Below are 17156 nucleotides of genomic sequence, written 5' to 3' on the forward strand. Positions count from 1 at the left end.
CACTATATGCCAAATGCTTTGCCAAATGCCACCTGGTTTGCTTAATATAAGGAATTTGAAATTATTTATATTTTTACTTTTGATATATTTTAAACCCAATACTTTTAGACTTTTACTCAAGTAGATTTTACTGATTGACTTTTACTTGAGTCATTTTCGATTAAGGTATCTTTACTTTTACTCAAGTATGACAGTTGGGTACTTTTTCCCACCACTTCAGTAGGGTGGCGCATTGACGTATTGTAACGTGGCCTGGGAGGCGAAGTGGCGTAGCTTGGAGTCCGAAAGTGGTAGAAGGTGTATGCTAATGTTTCTGTTGTGTTCTGTATTACCAGTTTAGCTAGGTTAGCTAACGTAATCGTTGTAATGAAAATGGGACTGTTCGGGAAAACACAAGATAAACCACCAAAAGACTTGGTAAGTGAAGGCTTCTGGTGAGGGGCGACACGAGCTTGACAGCTAGCCAAACAACTCATTCTAAGCTAGATACAGAACCTAACAGCTAGGCTAGCTTGCTCTGTTTATTTATGGTACTGTAACAAGGGCGACGTTTATCCAATACCTCTCCTCACGATCTCCGTCGTATTTAAACTTTAATCGAATAACATAGTATTGTAATGTAGCTAGCTAACGTTTACTACGGCAGTTTACGAGTTAGCTAACGTAAGCCAATTGTTGCTAACATTACCATTTCAGTTTGATTGTTAGCTACACAGTAGCTAGCTAGTTTATGGCCTTCAATATAAGTCGTGCTTGTTTGCTAGCTACTTGCATTGGAAGAATGTGTAGCCTATATTTACAAACTTTATTCCCCAAAATGCTATGGCTGCTGGCCTGTTGCTCATTTACACACTAGCAGCCAGCACCATCTTCGGATGTAAACAAACGACCATCAATCTAACGTCACTTTACATGGTTCTGCCTCAAATTCACACGAAAGAAGAAAAAATTGTTTACACGTCATTTCCTTAAGTTTGACAGTGAATGACACATCTGATTGTAATATTTTACTAGTGGTTTGTTGAAGCTTAATTCACTTGTTTCTGTCATTTAAGGTAAATGAATGGTCACTCAAAATCAGGAAAGAGATGAGAGTGATTGACAGACAAATTCGAGGTGAGAATAAGTACTTTAAGGCTATCTTATGTGAAGCCTAGTCCAATATTGGTTTAAGAATGTCAGAGAGCAAAAACAATACACTATAACAATATAAACACCAAGGGAAGCTGCTGTCAAACTTCTGTCATAATGTTCTACATTAGTTTGTTATATTACATTATATTAGCGGTCTCTCATTGTACCTATCCTATCTCAGACATTCAGAGGGAGGAGGAGAAGGTAAAGAGATCCATCAAAGATGCTGCTAAAAAGGGACACAGGGACGTGTGTGTGGTTCTTGCAAAAGAGATGGTCCAGTCGAAGCGTGCAGTCAGCAAACTTTATGCCTCCAAAGCCCAAATGAACTCTGTACTCCTCAGCATGAAGAACCAGCTTTGTGAGTGTGAAGGAAACTACTGATGTAGCACCACCAGTTACAAAATGCCCAGGATAAGTTCATTTGATGACAAATGAATAGAAATGCTTTGTAACACTGGAAGCTAGTAGCGGTGCAGAGTTTTTCCTGGTCAGACCAAGTGGTCAAGTCATGGCCCAAATATGAATATGTATGCATATGTAATATGCTACGTGTTACATTACGAAGGGGTGGTGTCTGGTGTGTGACTGCTGTTATTTTCCCAGCTGTATTGCGTGTAGCTGGCGCCCTTCAGAAGAGCACAGAGGTCATGAAAGCCATGCAGAGCTTAGTGAAGATCCCAGAGATCCAGGGCACCATGAGGGAGCTGTCCAAGGAGATGATGAAGGTCAGTCACATATCTGCTGACACACTGTGGCCGCTGTGTTACTGTTGGGTACATAAATCGATCACTGCTCATGTGCATTGCTGCTGCGTCACGTACCGGTGTGAGAGACTCAGGGAAGCCGTCCAGTTTTGAACCACTGCTACGATCCGAAGCTACAAACATACAATTCATATAACCAACAATATTATGCACTATGTTGAAATTTATATTGAAGAATAAATGAGTAAATATTGTTTGAGTATTGATACACAACACCAAAAGGTTATATGTCCCACAGGCTGGTATCATAGAGGAGATGCTGGAGGATACCTTTGAAAGCATGGAGGATGATGAGATGGAGGAGGCAGCAGAGGCAGAAGTTGATAAGATCCTCTTTGAGATCACAGCAGGTAAAGACAGTCCCTCTGGTAATGAAACTGGTCTCAAAAAGTTGTTTGGGGCTGTAAATGTTCATCTGTCTGGTGGGGGCTTATGGTAAAAAATGTAATGTTGTACATGCTGACCTCTGGTGGTTTGTTCCATATTAGGCGCCCTTGGCAAAGCGCCCAGCAAAGTCACAGACGCCCTACCTGAAATGGAGCCTCCTGCGGCAGCCTCAGAGGATGAGTCGGAGGAGGACATTGAGGAGATGCAGTCTAGACTGGCAGCCTTAAGGAGCTAAGATTGAGCTTTTGACCGCTTTTAGTCCCATTAAAGTCTTTTTGCCTGCTCAAGTATGAACAAAGACAATTTTGGTCAAGGGTTAATCTAGTCTCTTCTCAAATATATTGTCTCTTTCTTTCACATTATTGTTTTTCATTAGCTTTGCGCTGAGAACATTTGAATGCTTAGGGCTAAATAACATATCAGATCTGTTCTGAAAGTTGGCTTTTATGACCTTGGGTAAGCCCAGAAATCACCCAAAGTGTGGTGACTGTATACCCAATGTTGCGAAGATGTATATTAATCCCAAGATCGCTGAAAATAAGAATGCTCATGCCTATCTAAAGTGATGAGTGTGGTCTGATTATTTTGGGGAAGCTGAGGCTTCATCCTGCAATAGGGTGGATTAACCACCCACTGGGGGAAAACAGGTTGAATCAACGTTGTTTCTACATCAAATCAATGAAATTACGGTGAACCAACATAGAATAGACGTCGAGTTGACGTCTGTGCCCAGTGGGCAGAGACTTACTCTGAGCCGGTCACTGACATATCTAATCCGTAATGGAAATGTCTTGCTCTACATTGTGACATTAAATGAGTGACTCATCACATTTTAGTGTTCATGAAACTTTAATCCATCACTACTCTGATCTAGTTCTGAAATCTAAAATGTAAAACAATATACACTGAGTATACCAAACATTAGGAACACCTTCCTAATAAGGAGTTACACCCCCTTTTGCCCTCAGAACAGCCTCAATTCGTCGGGGCATGGACTCTACAATGTGTTGAAAACATTCCATGCTTCCCACAGTTGTGTCAAGTTAGCTGGATGTCCTTTGGTTGCTGGACTATTCTTGATACACACGGGAAACCTAGCAGCGTTGCAGTTCTTGACACAAACCGGTGCGCCTGGCACCTACTACCATACCCTGTTCAAAGGCACTTCAATATTTTGTCTTGTCCATTCACCCTCTTAATGGCGTACATACACAATCCATGTCTCAATTGTCTTAAGGCTTAAAAATCCTTTAACTTGTCTCCTCCCTTAATCTGCACTGATTGAAGTGAATTTAACAAGTGACATCAATAAGGGATCATAGCATTCACCTGGTCAGTCTGTCATGGAAAGAGCAGGTGTTCTTAATGTTTTGTACAATCAATGTATTTAATTTACTTTCAGCATTTGAAACCCTGGAACTAAAAAGCAAACTTATCTTTAAAGTTTATCTGTACAGTGCATATATCTATATTATTTTCTTTATATAATGTTGTTTGGAGGGGTAAAAAAGGAATGCAAATTCTAACCGATTTTGGATGTTGAAATCGTGCTTCTTTAACTGTGTATTGTTGGCCTCAAAGTCCTTCAATTTGTTGTGCTTATTCAGTAAAAAATCTGATTGGTTAGTCTCGTTTCAGACCCTGTGTGTTATGGGTTGTTTTTTTCTGTGCATACTTTTGTTTTTTATGTGACCAGGAAATTATGGAAATAAACATGAATGATTTTACTGTTGCCTGGCCCCCATACTTGAATGTTACCTGAAAGTTAAGGAAAATGGAAGAGTAGGATGAAAGGAAAAAGTGGACAAATGTGTTTTGTTCGGTTGGTAGGCCACTACTTTTGTTGCTTTATTTTATGGGAAAGAGCAACATCTGTGAAAACACATTCAGGAGAGAGAGAGTCTTAGAGCGAAACAGTGCATCTTTCGTCTGGGTTGCTTTTCACTTGGCTTCAAAGGGATTAGCTTTATAACCAAATGTAACCAAACCCTATCTCGGTCCTCTGTTGATGTAGGTTACCAGTCATAAAAGCACTGTAGCTGTCTCATGTTTTAGGGAAAACTCCCCAAAATTATTTACAAGCCTCAACTAATGGCAGTGGATTATATTGAATTACTATTGTTTCTGAAACTGAGCATTTACAGTATTGCAATCATAGTATACTATTGAGATGTTTAATCCAGACTGCCTGGTCCATGCTATCAGGGATCCTTGGGATGTATCAACTCTGAAGTTACCTGATTGAAGTTGAATTTTTAAATGGTGGGTTTAGGGTAGTGACTTCCCAAGGATTCTGAATAGCATTTACCCTGCCTGGTGCTCACCTTTTTTCTTTCTTTTTTTCCAGATCCAGGCCCTCTATTTCACAAGAAGGTGTTGGTGTTGTCACTACAACATCACAATTGTCCTAGTTAGTGTTCAATTAAAAAATTAACATCAACATCAGGTAGTTAGGCCAGTAACTATTTAAATAAACAAAAAATACTCTGTATCACGTTCATGTCTGCGTGCAGCGCAACGTTTGACGCGGTGGTTGGTCCTCGCTGAAGCTGCTGTCAAATGGCAACTGCCAACGCTCAGAAGGAAACTCCTCCCTGTTGACAGCACGTTCCGTCCCCTTCTCAGCGCAATGGTTTCTTGGATAATCTCTAGACTTGTGGTGTAAGTAAAAAAAAAATTATCACATTCTTCTTTCATAAAAATCCCACCTCGAGATAATGCTGTTTGCTGTAAATATGCGTTTTTCCGTGACACAAGATGCATGACAGCAGCGGCCGCTTTATAGCCCATTTAGGCTACGTCTTATTTCTGAGCAGAGACGGTGACTCCGGGGTTTGAGGCGAGACGGAATATTGTGCTCTGTTTATGACTTATTCCTTATTTAAATAAGGTATTTTTTGCCTTATTTGATTTAATAGTCATATCACATTTAAAGGGTCGGTGAATATTTTATTTAGCCTATTATGTATTTACATGCGTTTTCATTTAATTCCAGACAAAGAATTACGTGATTGCCCAAATGAAATATGTTTATTTATATTTATATATGTCTGCTCATGCAGAGCTATGCATGTTGAAAATGATCAAGCAACAATAATGCTGTAATCGATAGGGGATTTCATACAGTAAATTCAAATATAACTATATAATAAAATGTTTTTTATAAAGCACAGAGCAGTGGTAAGCAGAGCTATTTTATTATACTTGATGTCCTTTATTTGGAAAACAAAGGGATGGGTCACCCCTCTCAGGTTACAATAAAAGTGTTGTATATATTTCTAAGACTTTATTGCCGCAAATGTTCTGAGTCATCCGAATATTTAAGCACGTTAATGTATGGAAGCAGAATTATAGGCTCCACTGGTCATTTCTATTGTGTTGTAATATGGCGAAATGATTAAACGTGTTCACAACATATAGACTTGGTGTTAGCCAAATCTCAAAATAGCACGTCAATTAAATTTAGGTTACAATATCATATTACATTGCTGTTTCAGACGTGAGGCTCCAAGTATCTTCTGTCTGACTTGGCATTCAAAGCTCTATATAGACTATCCAACACATTTTATTTGTTGTTCTGAGGTCTTAAGCAGAAACACTGAATGCATTTTGTTTTGAGTGACCTTGTGTGTTTAACAACTGTATGGTTATACAGGACAAGCCAGTGTAGGCCTATGTAGGTCAGTAATTTGAGCAGGTCACACTCACAACTGTTGCCATACTGTTGCTTCAAGCCAAGGGGTTATAGTCATACACAGGTGTAGTCCTCATGTGGCCTTGTTTAGTAAGTTCGGATTTTAAATGTGCACATTTTTCTGCTCACTCATTAGTTTTAATTGTTGTTGAAAATATGAGTGTCTTCATGTCAATTACACATTCAACAATATGAGCGGAATTGGAAAATAGTTGCGCACGTAAAACTCTGACTTGTCTAGCAGGGGCCTCTTTGATTGCAATGGGACTTTGGAGCAAAGGAAGTGCGCATGGGACTGTTCTCAGATTCTCCTAATTTCTTGGAATATGAGCCACTCCCTGTTAATGTATTATTTGTTTATATAAACATTATGCATTCAATCAAATCTAAAACAGTTTTAACACAGTAAATTCGTCACAAACCCAATACCCATTACTGCGAAGTCAGAGGACATATATCTTATACATCAAAGTTATACAAATAAAGAGTTGTTTGTTTTTTGGACAGTTTTTACCAGTGAGTTTTATTTGCTTTTAGCCCCATAAATGTGTGTGGATGTGCTGGACAAGCACTTATTGCATAAGCTAATTACATGTTTTGTGTTTTCCAGGCTTGTATTTGGCACACTATATCCTGCATACTCCTCATACAAAGCTGTCAAGTCAAAGGATGTGAAGGAATATGTGAGTATTAGCAACATTATGAAAAAAGTGACAATGAAACCATAGTCTGGGCTTATTATGGGCCAGTTTCACAGACCCAGCCAAATCGTGGACTGAATTACATGAACCAGGATTTATAAGAATTGAGTTTAATATTCCTGAACTATTATGTATCAAACTAACTGTGACAGTTATTTTGCTTTTAAAGGTGAAATGGATGATGTACTGGATCATATTTGCACTATTCACCACCATGGAAACCATCACGGATATATTTATCTGTTGGTAAGTTAATGCTGTATTATAAAATACCTGTTTTGTTTATGTATAGTATTATTTCACTTGTTTTCATATAATTAGTTATGAAGTCCAAAATATTGTTCTGCAATAGTACTGAGTCACATAACATTGTAATGGAGAGTAGATTTTTTGAATGCTCTGATTGCTATATTATTCTTCCCTTCACTGTAGGGTTCCTTTCTATTATGAGCTGAAGATTGCCTTTGTGGTATGGTTACTGTCTCCTTACACAAAGGGGTCCAGTGTTCTATACAGGAAGTTTGTTCACCCAACACTATCTTCAAAAGAGAAGGTGAGACCAGTGCATTAGTACTTTTTTCTTTGTCCTCTTGAAATGTTTTATAAGGTGTCTTCTATATTATATATGTTTTAAATGCTCTGCTAATCATTTTAATGACAGACTTTGCTGTGATCAATTATCCGAAGGAGAGGTTGGATTGTCCTAGCTGGTCATGTTTTGGGTGGAGGGGCATAAGGAAACGGCATGGTTTTTCTGTTCTGTTCCTTTCCTTTTTACTTTATTTTGGGGTCAGGAAACACATCAGAGTTGAGTGGGGACCAACACTGGGACCCAGTGTCAGATGAAAATGAACAATAGCACTGATTCTAAAAGACAATCAACATGTCCACTCTTTATGTGTGAAGAAACGTGTGTTGCTAAAGAGCAATCTCAAGACAGATAGTGACCATGTTCATTACAAATAGTCACAACATGTATTGTTTACATACAGTACATCAAATCTGTGAGTGTGTTTTTCACATGGCCTGCCAATAAAAACACAATTAATATGTGTGTTTTTCTCTCTGTCCAGGATATTGATGACTATCTCTGCCAAGCAAAGGACAAAAGCTACGATACTCTGGTGACTTTTGGGAGGAAAGGTTTGAATGTAGCAGCCACAGCTGCAGTCCTGGCTGCGACAAAGGTAATGCTGACTATTTCCATTTCTGATGTGTCCTGGGGCAATGGTGGGGTGAAGTTATGTTTTTCTGTGTACATATATGTATAATTCATAGTGTTCATATATTTTGTCTCCCACCCCAGAGCCAAGGAGTACTGTCAGATAGACTACGAAGTTTCAGCATGCATGACTTGTCCGCCTACCAGTCCAACCCAACTGAGATGGACTCTGGATCTGTCCCCACTCAGTCTGCAGCTGGACAACAGAGGGCCAGGACCATGATGCGCAGCAAGTCAGAGAGTGGCTACACCAAGGGTGAGACTATACTGCCACATACACTTACATCACTAACCAGGATACAGACAGAATTAATGACACAGCCAGGTTCGGGATGAGATTATCCTATTGCACATCATTTTTCCATAAGACAATTTGATCACCTCTTAGATAACTACCAGGTAATAGCTAAGTAGCAATATGGTAACACTGAAAAGGGTATATACTGTACAACAGGCAATTTGTGTACACCTCTAGCATGTCTACTAGTATGGACTAATAGAGTAAATATTTACTAGTACACATGCTAGAGGTGTACACATTGCCAATCATATCTAATTTGCCTTTAATTTGAAGCAGTGATCAATACGATGCAGTAAGGTATTTAAGTTACTAACTAGGGAGTTAAACTGTAATCATTGTTTCCATATTATGGTATATTTGGCAAATAATGGTTTTACCACAGCACTAGTGAAAACAATGAGTACAGTTTAACTCCATAGTTAGTAAATTAAATACCTTACTGCTTAGTATTGCTCATTGCTTCAAATGAAAGGCATTAGAAATGTTGACACTGCTGAAAACAGGTCTGTTTCCTCTGCTTAAACAAACATTATCATATGGCCTCTTTCCTGCTTAAGCCTGAAGATAATAGTTCTGTGCCCTGACTTTCCTTAGTCCCCCTAACCCCACATATCTATTCCTGTTTGTGATGCTCTCTGACTGCAGGTCAGTCTCCACATGGCTGACAGGCAGGCTCTGAACCAGTGGTATTCAAACCTTTACCAGAATTCCTGGGGACCCCATCCCAAATCTGACCACACAACATTAAAATCAGTCCATTTACATTTTCACATCAACAAATAACCTTCAATTCATTACATTTTCTCTCTTATCAAAATTAAGAGTACCAATAAATACATTTACTCACTGTAATGGTATTTTTCAAATGATTTTTCTCAACAACAACAAAATGATATTGTACCATGAAAAAAATCCTTTTTTTTTTTTTTTTGCAACCCCACTGCAATTCCCCCGAATATCAATGCTCTAGACCCAACTAAGAATGCTTCACGTTTAGCTTTTATCATTGAATGACCAGAGCCTGCTCTCCGGTGGCCATACTAGTTCAGTGTTCCATGTCTCATTATACAGTATGTGTTGTACAGTCCCAAAGTTTCTTTGAGATTCACTTTGTTTGGATTGATTAGTCTATTTTCCAAGAGGTTAATAATAGCCACAAGGTGAAAAAGAATGCTTTTGCACCATGGCTCTGTTAACATTTTTTGTTGTGGAGGACTGTAACTATTCCTGTAAGTGCCTGTACTGTGTGGATCATTAACTAATTTTCTAATTATGTTTGAAAGACGTGTTTTGTTAACTTACCACACACTTATTGTACAATAATTACAACGTGATTATCTGTGTTTTCAGAACAACATGATATTAGCTGATAGGTCAACCAGCATCCTTCATATTGAAAGAGCTGGTTTATGAAAGGCTATTTTGGCCTTTTGCTTTCCATTTCCATGGCATATTGAATGATGAGATGGAAATCCAGTGTACTCAACATGATTCTGCAGAGACTAAATGAAGAGCCCAGTGAGAGAGGGAATCCCATATCTTTCAGCGTTATTCTAGTCCTTATTCCCCTGCCTGCACACATGGTCCTTTTGATGTCTGCTCCCGTGCTCTGTGTAGAGAACAACAACCACCCTACTCTGCCCCTTAGAACCTGAACTCATAACAACCTCTCTGGAGTGAAGCTACAGCACTTCAATAATTATAGTACAACATTTCACTGCTGCTTTCAGCTTACATTCGGATGTGTGTCTGTTAATTTTTCACCACCGTTGCTTCTCACGGTGCAGGGCAGGATTTGGACATGACTGAGTATGAGGTGTTGAGATTCGACCAGTGTGACACCAAGGAGCTGCTGTCCCACGCTATTACCCCCCCCAAACCCACACTCCCTCCTTCACCCTCCCTGACCCCCCAGCCCTCTCCACCTCCATCCCTTGCACCAGAGCAGACTGAGGACATGGGGGGGGAAACATCAACAAGCACCCCACAGCTCAGGCTGATTAAGAGGAAGGCGCCTGAGGTACTCCTTTAAACTGGCTGGCCTACTGGCATGTGATTCTAACTTCCCCTGAACTGGACTGTGGTGACTAACACACTGGGTCCTCGTGGCACGGTACCATTGCAAAAATGAGGACGGAAGATCATTTTCTGGCTGAAATTAGTTGTACTGTTATGATACAAATTAGTTTCTAATATGCATTTGTATTTTTAGTGGACTGATAAGTGTACGAATTTATGTTGTTTTGCAGTGTTGTTTCACTGCTGATGTGACTTTGCTATTGAATGCAATGGAAGTATTAATTTGATTGCATGTATTGATTTCCCAATTTCCATAGAAAACAAGCTGGAACAGGCCTCTGAAAAGAACATTCCAGGATTGCTTTCTTTACCATGTGTCAACTCATATTTTCATAATGTACTGAGTGTTTATCTTGTGCCCAAACTGACAGTATAGATATACAGAGCATGCATATCAGACAGACAAGACAAACATTCTCAGACCACAAATCAGGAATAATGTGGCATTTATTGCTTTCAGAACCGTTATGGTTAATCAGTGCCCCATCTCTCTTTTTTTCCATCTGTCTTTCTAGCCTCCTCCTAGGGACATAAGACCTCTCACAAGATCCAGGATTGCCCAGCTGACTTCAAACAGAGAAGCCATGTGATTTTGTGTGAACGCTCCCAAGACCGCTTTAGCTGCCTTAGCTGCAAGGAGAAGAGGGTAAATAAGGAAATGTGGCTAAAAGCTAAATGCATAAAGCAGCCTTGTTTTAGAATAAGGAAACCAAAGTGACTTGTGACCCTCTATCTTAATATATATGACATCTGGCACATACTGTACTGTAACGGAGACAGATGGTGGGTGCCATCAAGGTAGCACTCAAGAGTGGGCTCCATACCTTACAGACATTTGGATTGATTTGTCGGTCATTGAATATGTTTTTGTATGTAAAGTGTGTGTATTTATCATTAATTTTTTTTTTTTTATATACTATGTTTAGAGACAAATGCATGTATGTGTCTCTGGTCATTAGTGTCATAAAACAGAATGTATTGTTACTTACATCTTTTTGTGGCTACTTGGTCACTATTTGAGGTAGCATCAGTCATCAGGAGCGTAGCAGGGTGAAATACTCCGTAATGAAGGATATGGTTGTCCACTCACTCTCTTGGGTTTGTAGGGAGAGCTTTAACCTGGCAAATACAATCTGTACTGACAATTTAACAGGACACAGAAAATTGAAATGAATTGTCCTGTCAGGTTAGTATAACTCCTCAAAGGTGGTATTTATTTATGAGATAAAATAGCAGTGGTAGGACTTCAAAAATGCTGATTATTATTAATCAACTGCAAGTAAGGGCTCTATTCAGTCTGTATCGCTGAAGCATTACAGATTGTGCGATAGAAATGTAAAGGTAATATCTGATTGAGCCGACATATGCAGCGTTTATTGTGAATAAAGTCTTCACTAACGCAGGAGCATTGCCTTTAAATTTAAATCACGCTGTAACGCTAAACTTCCACGATACGGATTGAATAGAGCTCTTTACCTTTGCTTATAAAGCCTTAAATCATTCAAATAAAACATTGAGTACCTGGTACTACAGAAACAGTAATATCAGTACTTGTATTTCTTGCAATGAGCACTAAAACATAATGAAAAACATAACTATGACTGTCATTGACTATTGGCACTATGCACTATGTTCAGAGTTAATGCAACTGTTCCAGTACCATGAAATGCCAAAATGTAAAACAGAAATGTAAAAAAAAATCCTTTTTAGTTCACTGATCACCATGTTATTTATTATTACCAAAAGTATTATTATTATATGGGATTAGTTAGTATTCAAATAAAGAAATTGATCTATGGGGTAGAAATGTTGACAATTGACTTTTCAATCTCATTATAACTTATCTGGCATTCAAGTCTGTCATTCAATTGTTTTGTGAAAGTTTGTGTTATTCATGTCTTATAGGCATCACTATACATTTGAGTTTTTTCCGGTTTAGCACACAAAACATACTTTGAAGTGTATAGCTATTGTATAACAAAAGATAGCTAGTGGCGAGGGCTATATACTCGGGTCCTTCTCAGAGTCTAAAAACACTGTGCAATACTCTGCTTTCACTGAGCAATTGCAACTCACGCTTCTTACTCAAAACTCTACATTTCTCAATGTAGCCACAATTGTCGACCTGTCTTTTCCCAGCCATTACGAAGAGATGAATTTCTAATTATTCTCTAAGACCTGCCTGTTGCCTATATCTATGAGGGCATAGCAATTACACTATAGTTGGGCAGGTTCCTAACCTTTTGTAAATTACATGAATATCGGGAGTGTTTCTGCCAATGGTAGTAACAAAGGTGAGTGACATACTGTCTTTAACTGAACGTTTCTGCACTATAGGTATGTGAATTCACTTAGATTGAACCCTCTTGGCTATTACACAATGCATCACTGAATCTGGGAATTATACTTGGGGTTTGGGCAGAATTAATTTTAGTTCACTGTTCTCAATACATAAATTAAGGCTTCTCAGGTATGTGTGTTCAGTTTACATCAAATTCAATCACTTTCTGGAAAAAAAAGATTTTGGTATATATTTGTTTGCACATGGAATTATCAGAAAGAAGTTCCTTCTAATTGGCAGAGTTTTCATGTGGCACAATTTTTTTAATCCTTTTTGCGACTAGTAGTTTCAGTGTTGTGTTGGAATGTGATTCCCTTTTCAAATTAAAAAAATGGATACAAATAAAGTTAATCATGTTTTTGTTGCTATCTAGCAGCACACAGATCAATAAACAAAAGTCATATGAAAATTCTTTACTACAGAGCATTGGGTGAATTGGTTTAGTTTTTATTTGCTTCATTGATTGCCTTGCCGATTTTACATTGATTCTGAAGTGCATAATATTTTTTTCAATATTCTTTTGAAGCACTTTGTGGCAAGGTCAGGAAAGTTATTCTCATGGACAAAATACATGTTTCCACAACCTTGAGTCAAATAAATTGCAGGAGGAACATGTCTGACTGATGGCCTCAAAGTAAAAAGTACCTTCTGGCAGGCCAGAATCTCCCATGATGCTCAAACCTTATTGTGAATTTCAGAAAAAAAGATGACAGGAATGATGAGCTAAAATGACATGTGCTTTCTCTGTTTCATCAGTGTTTCTGTTGGTGAATTGATAACAGCCAATAAATATGAGACAATGTGACACCATGGCTTATGTATTTTGTATTATATTTAAATGTAATACATTTCAATACATTTTTGCATTAATTTATTCAACAAGACAGTCATATTTCAATTTTATTCATCAATTGCCCAAATCTGCATTTCACTCTACATTGACCAAAATGCTGCTGTGAACAATGTTCTTGTGTACAATGACATTTGATTAATCAATTGCAAATGTACATACATCTCAGTGAGAAGGACAATTCAAGCCATTAGACTTTCAGGTTGACACGTTCATGATATTTCTTGTAGGGATCATTGACAAACCAGTTCCTCCTCTTCCAGAATTTTGTGGTCATTTTGTCCAAGAGCTTATTCTGTGTTTTGTTACAAAACACATGCTCCCTTAAACGCTTCTTTCTGGCAGGCAACTTCTTCCACAGTTTTTTCTTGTATCCAGCCTATTGAGAATCAGCAGTAAGTGTCAATTTGCAGACAGAGGAGAAACAGAGAGTCAACGCCACAACCTTTATGGTTTCAGAACCTAAGGAAAACAGAATGAGAGACTTATACATTACCTTGCGTCTAATCCACAGACCACAGTGCAGACGCATGAACCTCTTCACCACTGACCTCACAGATTTCCTCTTTCCTTTTTTCACACTGATGTACGTGAGGTTTCTGCTTGGTTGCTGGACCAGGTTGGGAATGAAAGGTGCAACCCTGCAAGAACCAAGCCCCACCCAAATTAGTAATACAATTGTTTTACATTTTTTTTTAATGTTTCATGTCATTCAAACAAACAAAGCTTGGGGATATTACTCTCATCTTATTAATTTAATTGATTGATGCATATTTCAAAAACAATTGAAACAAAAGCTGTCTAGTTAGCTAAATTAATAGTAAAAAAAAAAAAAGCTAATCGCACTTGATGAATTGAATCAGCACAATATGACTTTTCTGAATCTGATGAGCAGTATGTATGCCTAGGTCTCACCGTTGCAGGATGCTCTGCTTGGGTGTCTGGAAGCCTTTGGCGGACAGAGAGGCCCATGCAGGAGTAGTGACCAGAGACCTCTGGACAGTTTGACGATTGATTATGGTGGAGAACCGACATATCTGCTGTCCCCTGGCAAACAGAGTCAACGGCCTCATCAAGCCTGTCCATGCAAAAATAAATAAAGTTCTAAAATTAGGTAAGCTATATCTTGTTCACAGCTGATAACGGTACATTCACTATCACCACACTAGCTACATAGCTAGTTAAACAGCTAGCATCATGAGTATGTGCTGGCATTGGATAACTTAACCTTAGCCTGCGCTGCGCTAATCATAACCACGAATGTCGACTCGTTAGGCAAGAAATTAGCTAGGTATATAATCTACAGAAGCTATAGAATCTACACAAAACCTTGAATTCATCACAGGTAAAAGCTCAACAATGTAGCAACACATTACATACCAGGGACGTTCCTGGCCATGGTGGCTGCCATGTTTCTTGTAATGCCGCTGTGAAGCAGGCAATAATAACTAAGCACTTCCGGGTCACGGGTTTTTTGGAATCCTTCAGAATAAGAGTTCTAACCTGTATACTTCGTACTTTATTTGTATTTGTATTTATTAGGGATCCCCACAAGGCAGCAGCTAGTCTTCCAGGGGTCCAAACGCATTAAGGCACGTACATCACACATTAAACAAAATATAAAACAGTACATCATATAACATTATTACACCACTACATATCTACAATACAAAATGTATAATACAACCATACAACAATATTACAATGTACGTGTGTGTAGAGTGCGTGTGCTAGCGTGTGTGCGTATGCGTGTGTGTCTCTTCACAGTCCCCGCTGTTCTATAAGGTGTATTTTATCCTTTTTTCCCCAATCTGATTCTACTGCTTGCATCAGTTATCTGATGTGGAATAGAGTTCCATGTAGTCATGGCTCTATGTAGTACTGTGCGCCTCCCATGGTCTGTTCTGGACTTTGGGACTGTGAAGAGACCTCTAGTGGCATGTCTTGTGGGGTATGCACAAGACATGCCACCAGACAGCTCGGTTCATTCATCTTGTCAACACTTACAAAAACAAGTAGTGATGAAGTCAATCTCTCCTCCACTTTGAGGCATGAGAGATTGACGTGCATATTATTAATGTTAGCTCTCCGTGTACATTTAAGGGCCAGCCGTGCTGCCCTGTTCTGAGCCAATTGTAATTTTCCTAAGTCCCTCTTTGTGGCACCTGACCACACAACTGAACAGTAGTCCAGGTGCGACAAAACAAAAGTATTCCTTGCCAACCATTCTGAAACTAACCGCAACTCAACTGTTAAGTGGTGCAGTTATTTCACACGCTGTAGTAGCTGATGTGTATAGTGTTGAGTTATCCCAATACATTGACACACTCGGTTTACTCAAAGCCAGTGGCATGTCATTAGTAAAGATTGAAAAGGGGGGCCTAGACAGCTGCCCTGGGGAATTCCTGATTCTACCTGGATTATGTTGAAGAGGCTTCCATTAAAGAACGCCCTCTGTGTTCTGTTAGACAAGTAAGTCTTTATCCACAATATAGCAGGGGGTGTAAAGCCATAATAACACATACGTTTATCCAGCAGCAGGCTATGATGTATAAAGTCTAACAAAACAGCCCCCACAATCGTTATATCATACATTTCTCTCAGCCAATCATGAATAGGGTGAAAATGATGGAAAATGTGCACAATTATTGATATATTTTATACTAGTTATAAAATAATAATGTAAAGTATTTCTATGAGATATGTGATTTATTTGTTTATTTAAAAACAATTCAAAGTAAAACGGGGGTACATTCTACTCAGGAGCACTTCTACATAACAAATCCACAGAGTTTACACCCAGAGGACCCAGTCTGGTTTTATGAAGGGCAGACATGTAATAATATCCGACTAGTATTGGACTTGATACACTACAGTGAGCACATTATTAGAAGATAGCTTTATTTTATTTGTAGTGTAATTTGTAGTGTAAAGTGTAATTAAGACACTTTATAATAATAGTAATAGCTCTGTTCAATTATCCCATGGAACCTCACAGAGAATAAATATTAGACGCATAATTAAACAAAGATGCCCAATTTCTCCTTTCTTATTTTTATTGGTCACACTTCATATCAATAAGGATAGCTTTAGGGCTATTCAGATACAAGATAAAGTGATCAAATTTCACAATTGGCTGATGACACCACCATTTTTTAAAAAAGATTATTGAAGTCAGGAAAGCTATTGAGTGTCTTAATGCCATCTCACATGTATCTCACATGGTTTATCTCTTAAATTAGGAAATGTGAATTATTTGAGTTTAAAAGATGTGACAAACTCAATATGTAATATCCCTGTAAAAGATGTTATCACATATCTTGGTATTAAAGTTAGCAAAGATCAGAAAGAAAGGGCCAATTTAAATTTCTCTCCTGGTTATTAACTTCTTTTTTTTGTTTTTTGTTGTTTTTGTCGCACTGCTTTGCTTTATTTCGGCCAGGTCCCAGTTGTAAATGAGAACTTGTTCTCAACTGGCCTAATTGGTTAAATTAAATAAAGGTGAAAAAAATAAAAAAATAAAAACATTAATGCCCCATATGATGGTGAATGCTGATACATCTGATTCATAACCTCTGAGTTTGAACAGATACATTTGGTTAATAAACTTGCATTATGGAAATAACTTCGGTCTGTATCCTGTTTTATAGGCTAGTAATTATATCATAACAGAATTTCAC

The 17156-nt window shown here is 38.4% G+C and overlaps 3 protein-coding genes across 3 annotated transcripts; 2 read left to right on the top strand and 1 right to left on the bottom strand.

The window, feature by feature from the left end:
• The first annotated feature begins 310 nt into the window (after nt 1–310).
• Nucleotides 311–4020, top strand: LOC120060334 (charged multivesicular body protein 3-like). Its single transcript, XM_039009554.1, has 6 exons — nt 311–417; nt 1056–1116; nt 1316–1495; nt 1741–1862; nt 2140–2251; nt 2390–4020. The coding sequence occupies exons 1-6, from the start codon at nt 367–369 to the stop codon at nt 2521–2523; spliced, it is 660 nt and encodes a 219-aa protein (XP_038865482.1). The 5' UTR covers nt 311–366; the 3' UTR covers nt 2524–4020.
• Nucleotides 4021–4087: 67 nt separating this feature from the next.
• Nucleotides 4088–13427, top strand: LOC120060335 (receptor expression-enhancing protein 1-like). The gene is made up of 7 exons (XM_039009555.1): nt 4088–4949; nt 6593–6665; nt 6853–6929; nt 7116–7236; nt 7757–7870; nt 7990–8161; nt 10801–13427. Exons 1-7 carry the CDS (start codon nt 4918–4920, stop codon nt 10809–10811), a joined length of 600 nt encoding a protein of 199 aa, XP_038865483.1. The 5' UTR covers nt 4088–4917; the 3' UTR covers nt 10812–13427.
• A 13-nt stretch (nt 13428–13440) lies between these two features.
• On the bottom strand, nt 13441–14905 carry LOC120060336 (39S ribosomal protein L35, mitochondrial-like). The gene is made up of 4 exons (XM_039009556.1): nt 14857–14905; nt 14392–14554; nt 13973–14117; nt 13441–13855 (listed from the first exon to the last, which is right to left on the bottom strand). The coding sequence occupies exons 1-4, from the start codon at nt 14885–14887 to the stop codon at nt 13667–13669; spliced, it is 528 nt and encodes a 175-aa protein (XP_038865484.1). The 5' UTR covers nt 14888–14905; the 3' UTR covers nt 13441–13666.
• Nucleotides 14906–17156: the final 2251 nt, after the last annotated feature.

The sequence above is a fragment of the Salvelinus namaycush genome, chromosome 15 (genome assembly GCF_016432855.1).
Source record: "Salvelinus namaycush isolate Seneca chromosome 15, SaNama_1.0, whole genome shotgun sequence".
Classification (NCBI taxonomy): Eukaryota; Metazoa; Chordata; class Actinopteri; order Salmoniformes; family Salmonidae; genus Salvelinus; species Salvelinus namaycush.

What these genes read in the sequence shown, in the direction of transcription:
- LOC120060336 (XM_039009556.1), bottom strand. Translation starts at nt 14,887, where the DNA reads ATGGCAGCCACCATGGCCAGGAACGTCCCTG. An exon ending in CATGGCCAGGAACGTCCCTG is followed by an intron (nt 14,555 to 14,856) that starts GTATGTAATGTG and finishes TTGCATGGACAG; the next exon opens with GCTTGATGAGGCCGTTGACT. An exon ending in GTCTGTGGATTAGACGCAAG is followed by an intron (nt 13,856 to 13,972) that starts GTAATGTATAAG and finishes GATTCTCAATAG; the next exon opens with GCTGGATACAAGAAAAAACT.
- LOC120060335 (XM_039009555.1), top strand. Translation starts at nt 4,918, where the DNA reads ATGGTTTCTTGGATAATCTCTAGACTTGTGGT. An exon ending in ATAATCTCTAGACTTGTGGT is followed by an intron (nt 4,950 to 6,592) that starts GTAAGTAAAAAA and finishes TGTGTTTTCCAG; the next exon opens with GCTTGTATTTGGCACACTAT. An exon ending in CAGTCCTGGCTGCGACAAAG is followed by an intron (nt 7,871 to 7,989) that starts GTAATGCTGACT and finishes CTCCCACCCCAG; the next exon opens with AGCCAAGGAGTACTGTCAGA.
- LOC120060334 (XM_039009554.1), top strand. Translation starts at nt 367, where the DNA reads ATGAAAATGGGACTGTTCGGGAAAACACAAGATAAACCACCAAAAGAC. An exon ending in GATTGACAGACAAATTCGAG is followed by an intron (nt 1,117 to 1,315) that starts GTGAGAATAAGT and finishes ATCCTATCTCAG; the next exon opens with ACATTCAGAGGGAGGAGGAG. An exon ending in CCTCTTTGAGATCACAGCAG is followed by an intron (nt 2,252 to 2,389) that starts GTAAAGACAGTC and finishes GTTCCATATTAG; the next exon opens with GCGCCCTTGGCAAAGCGCCC.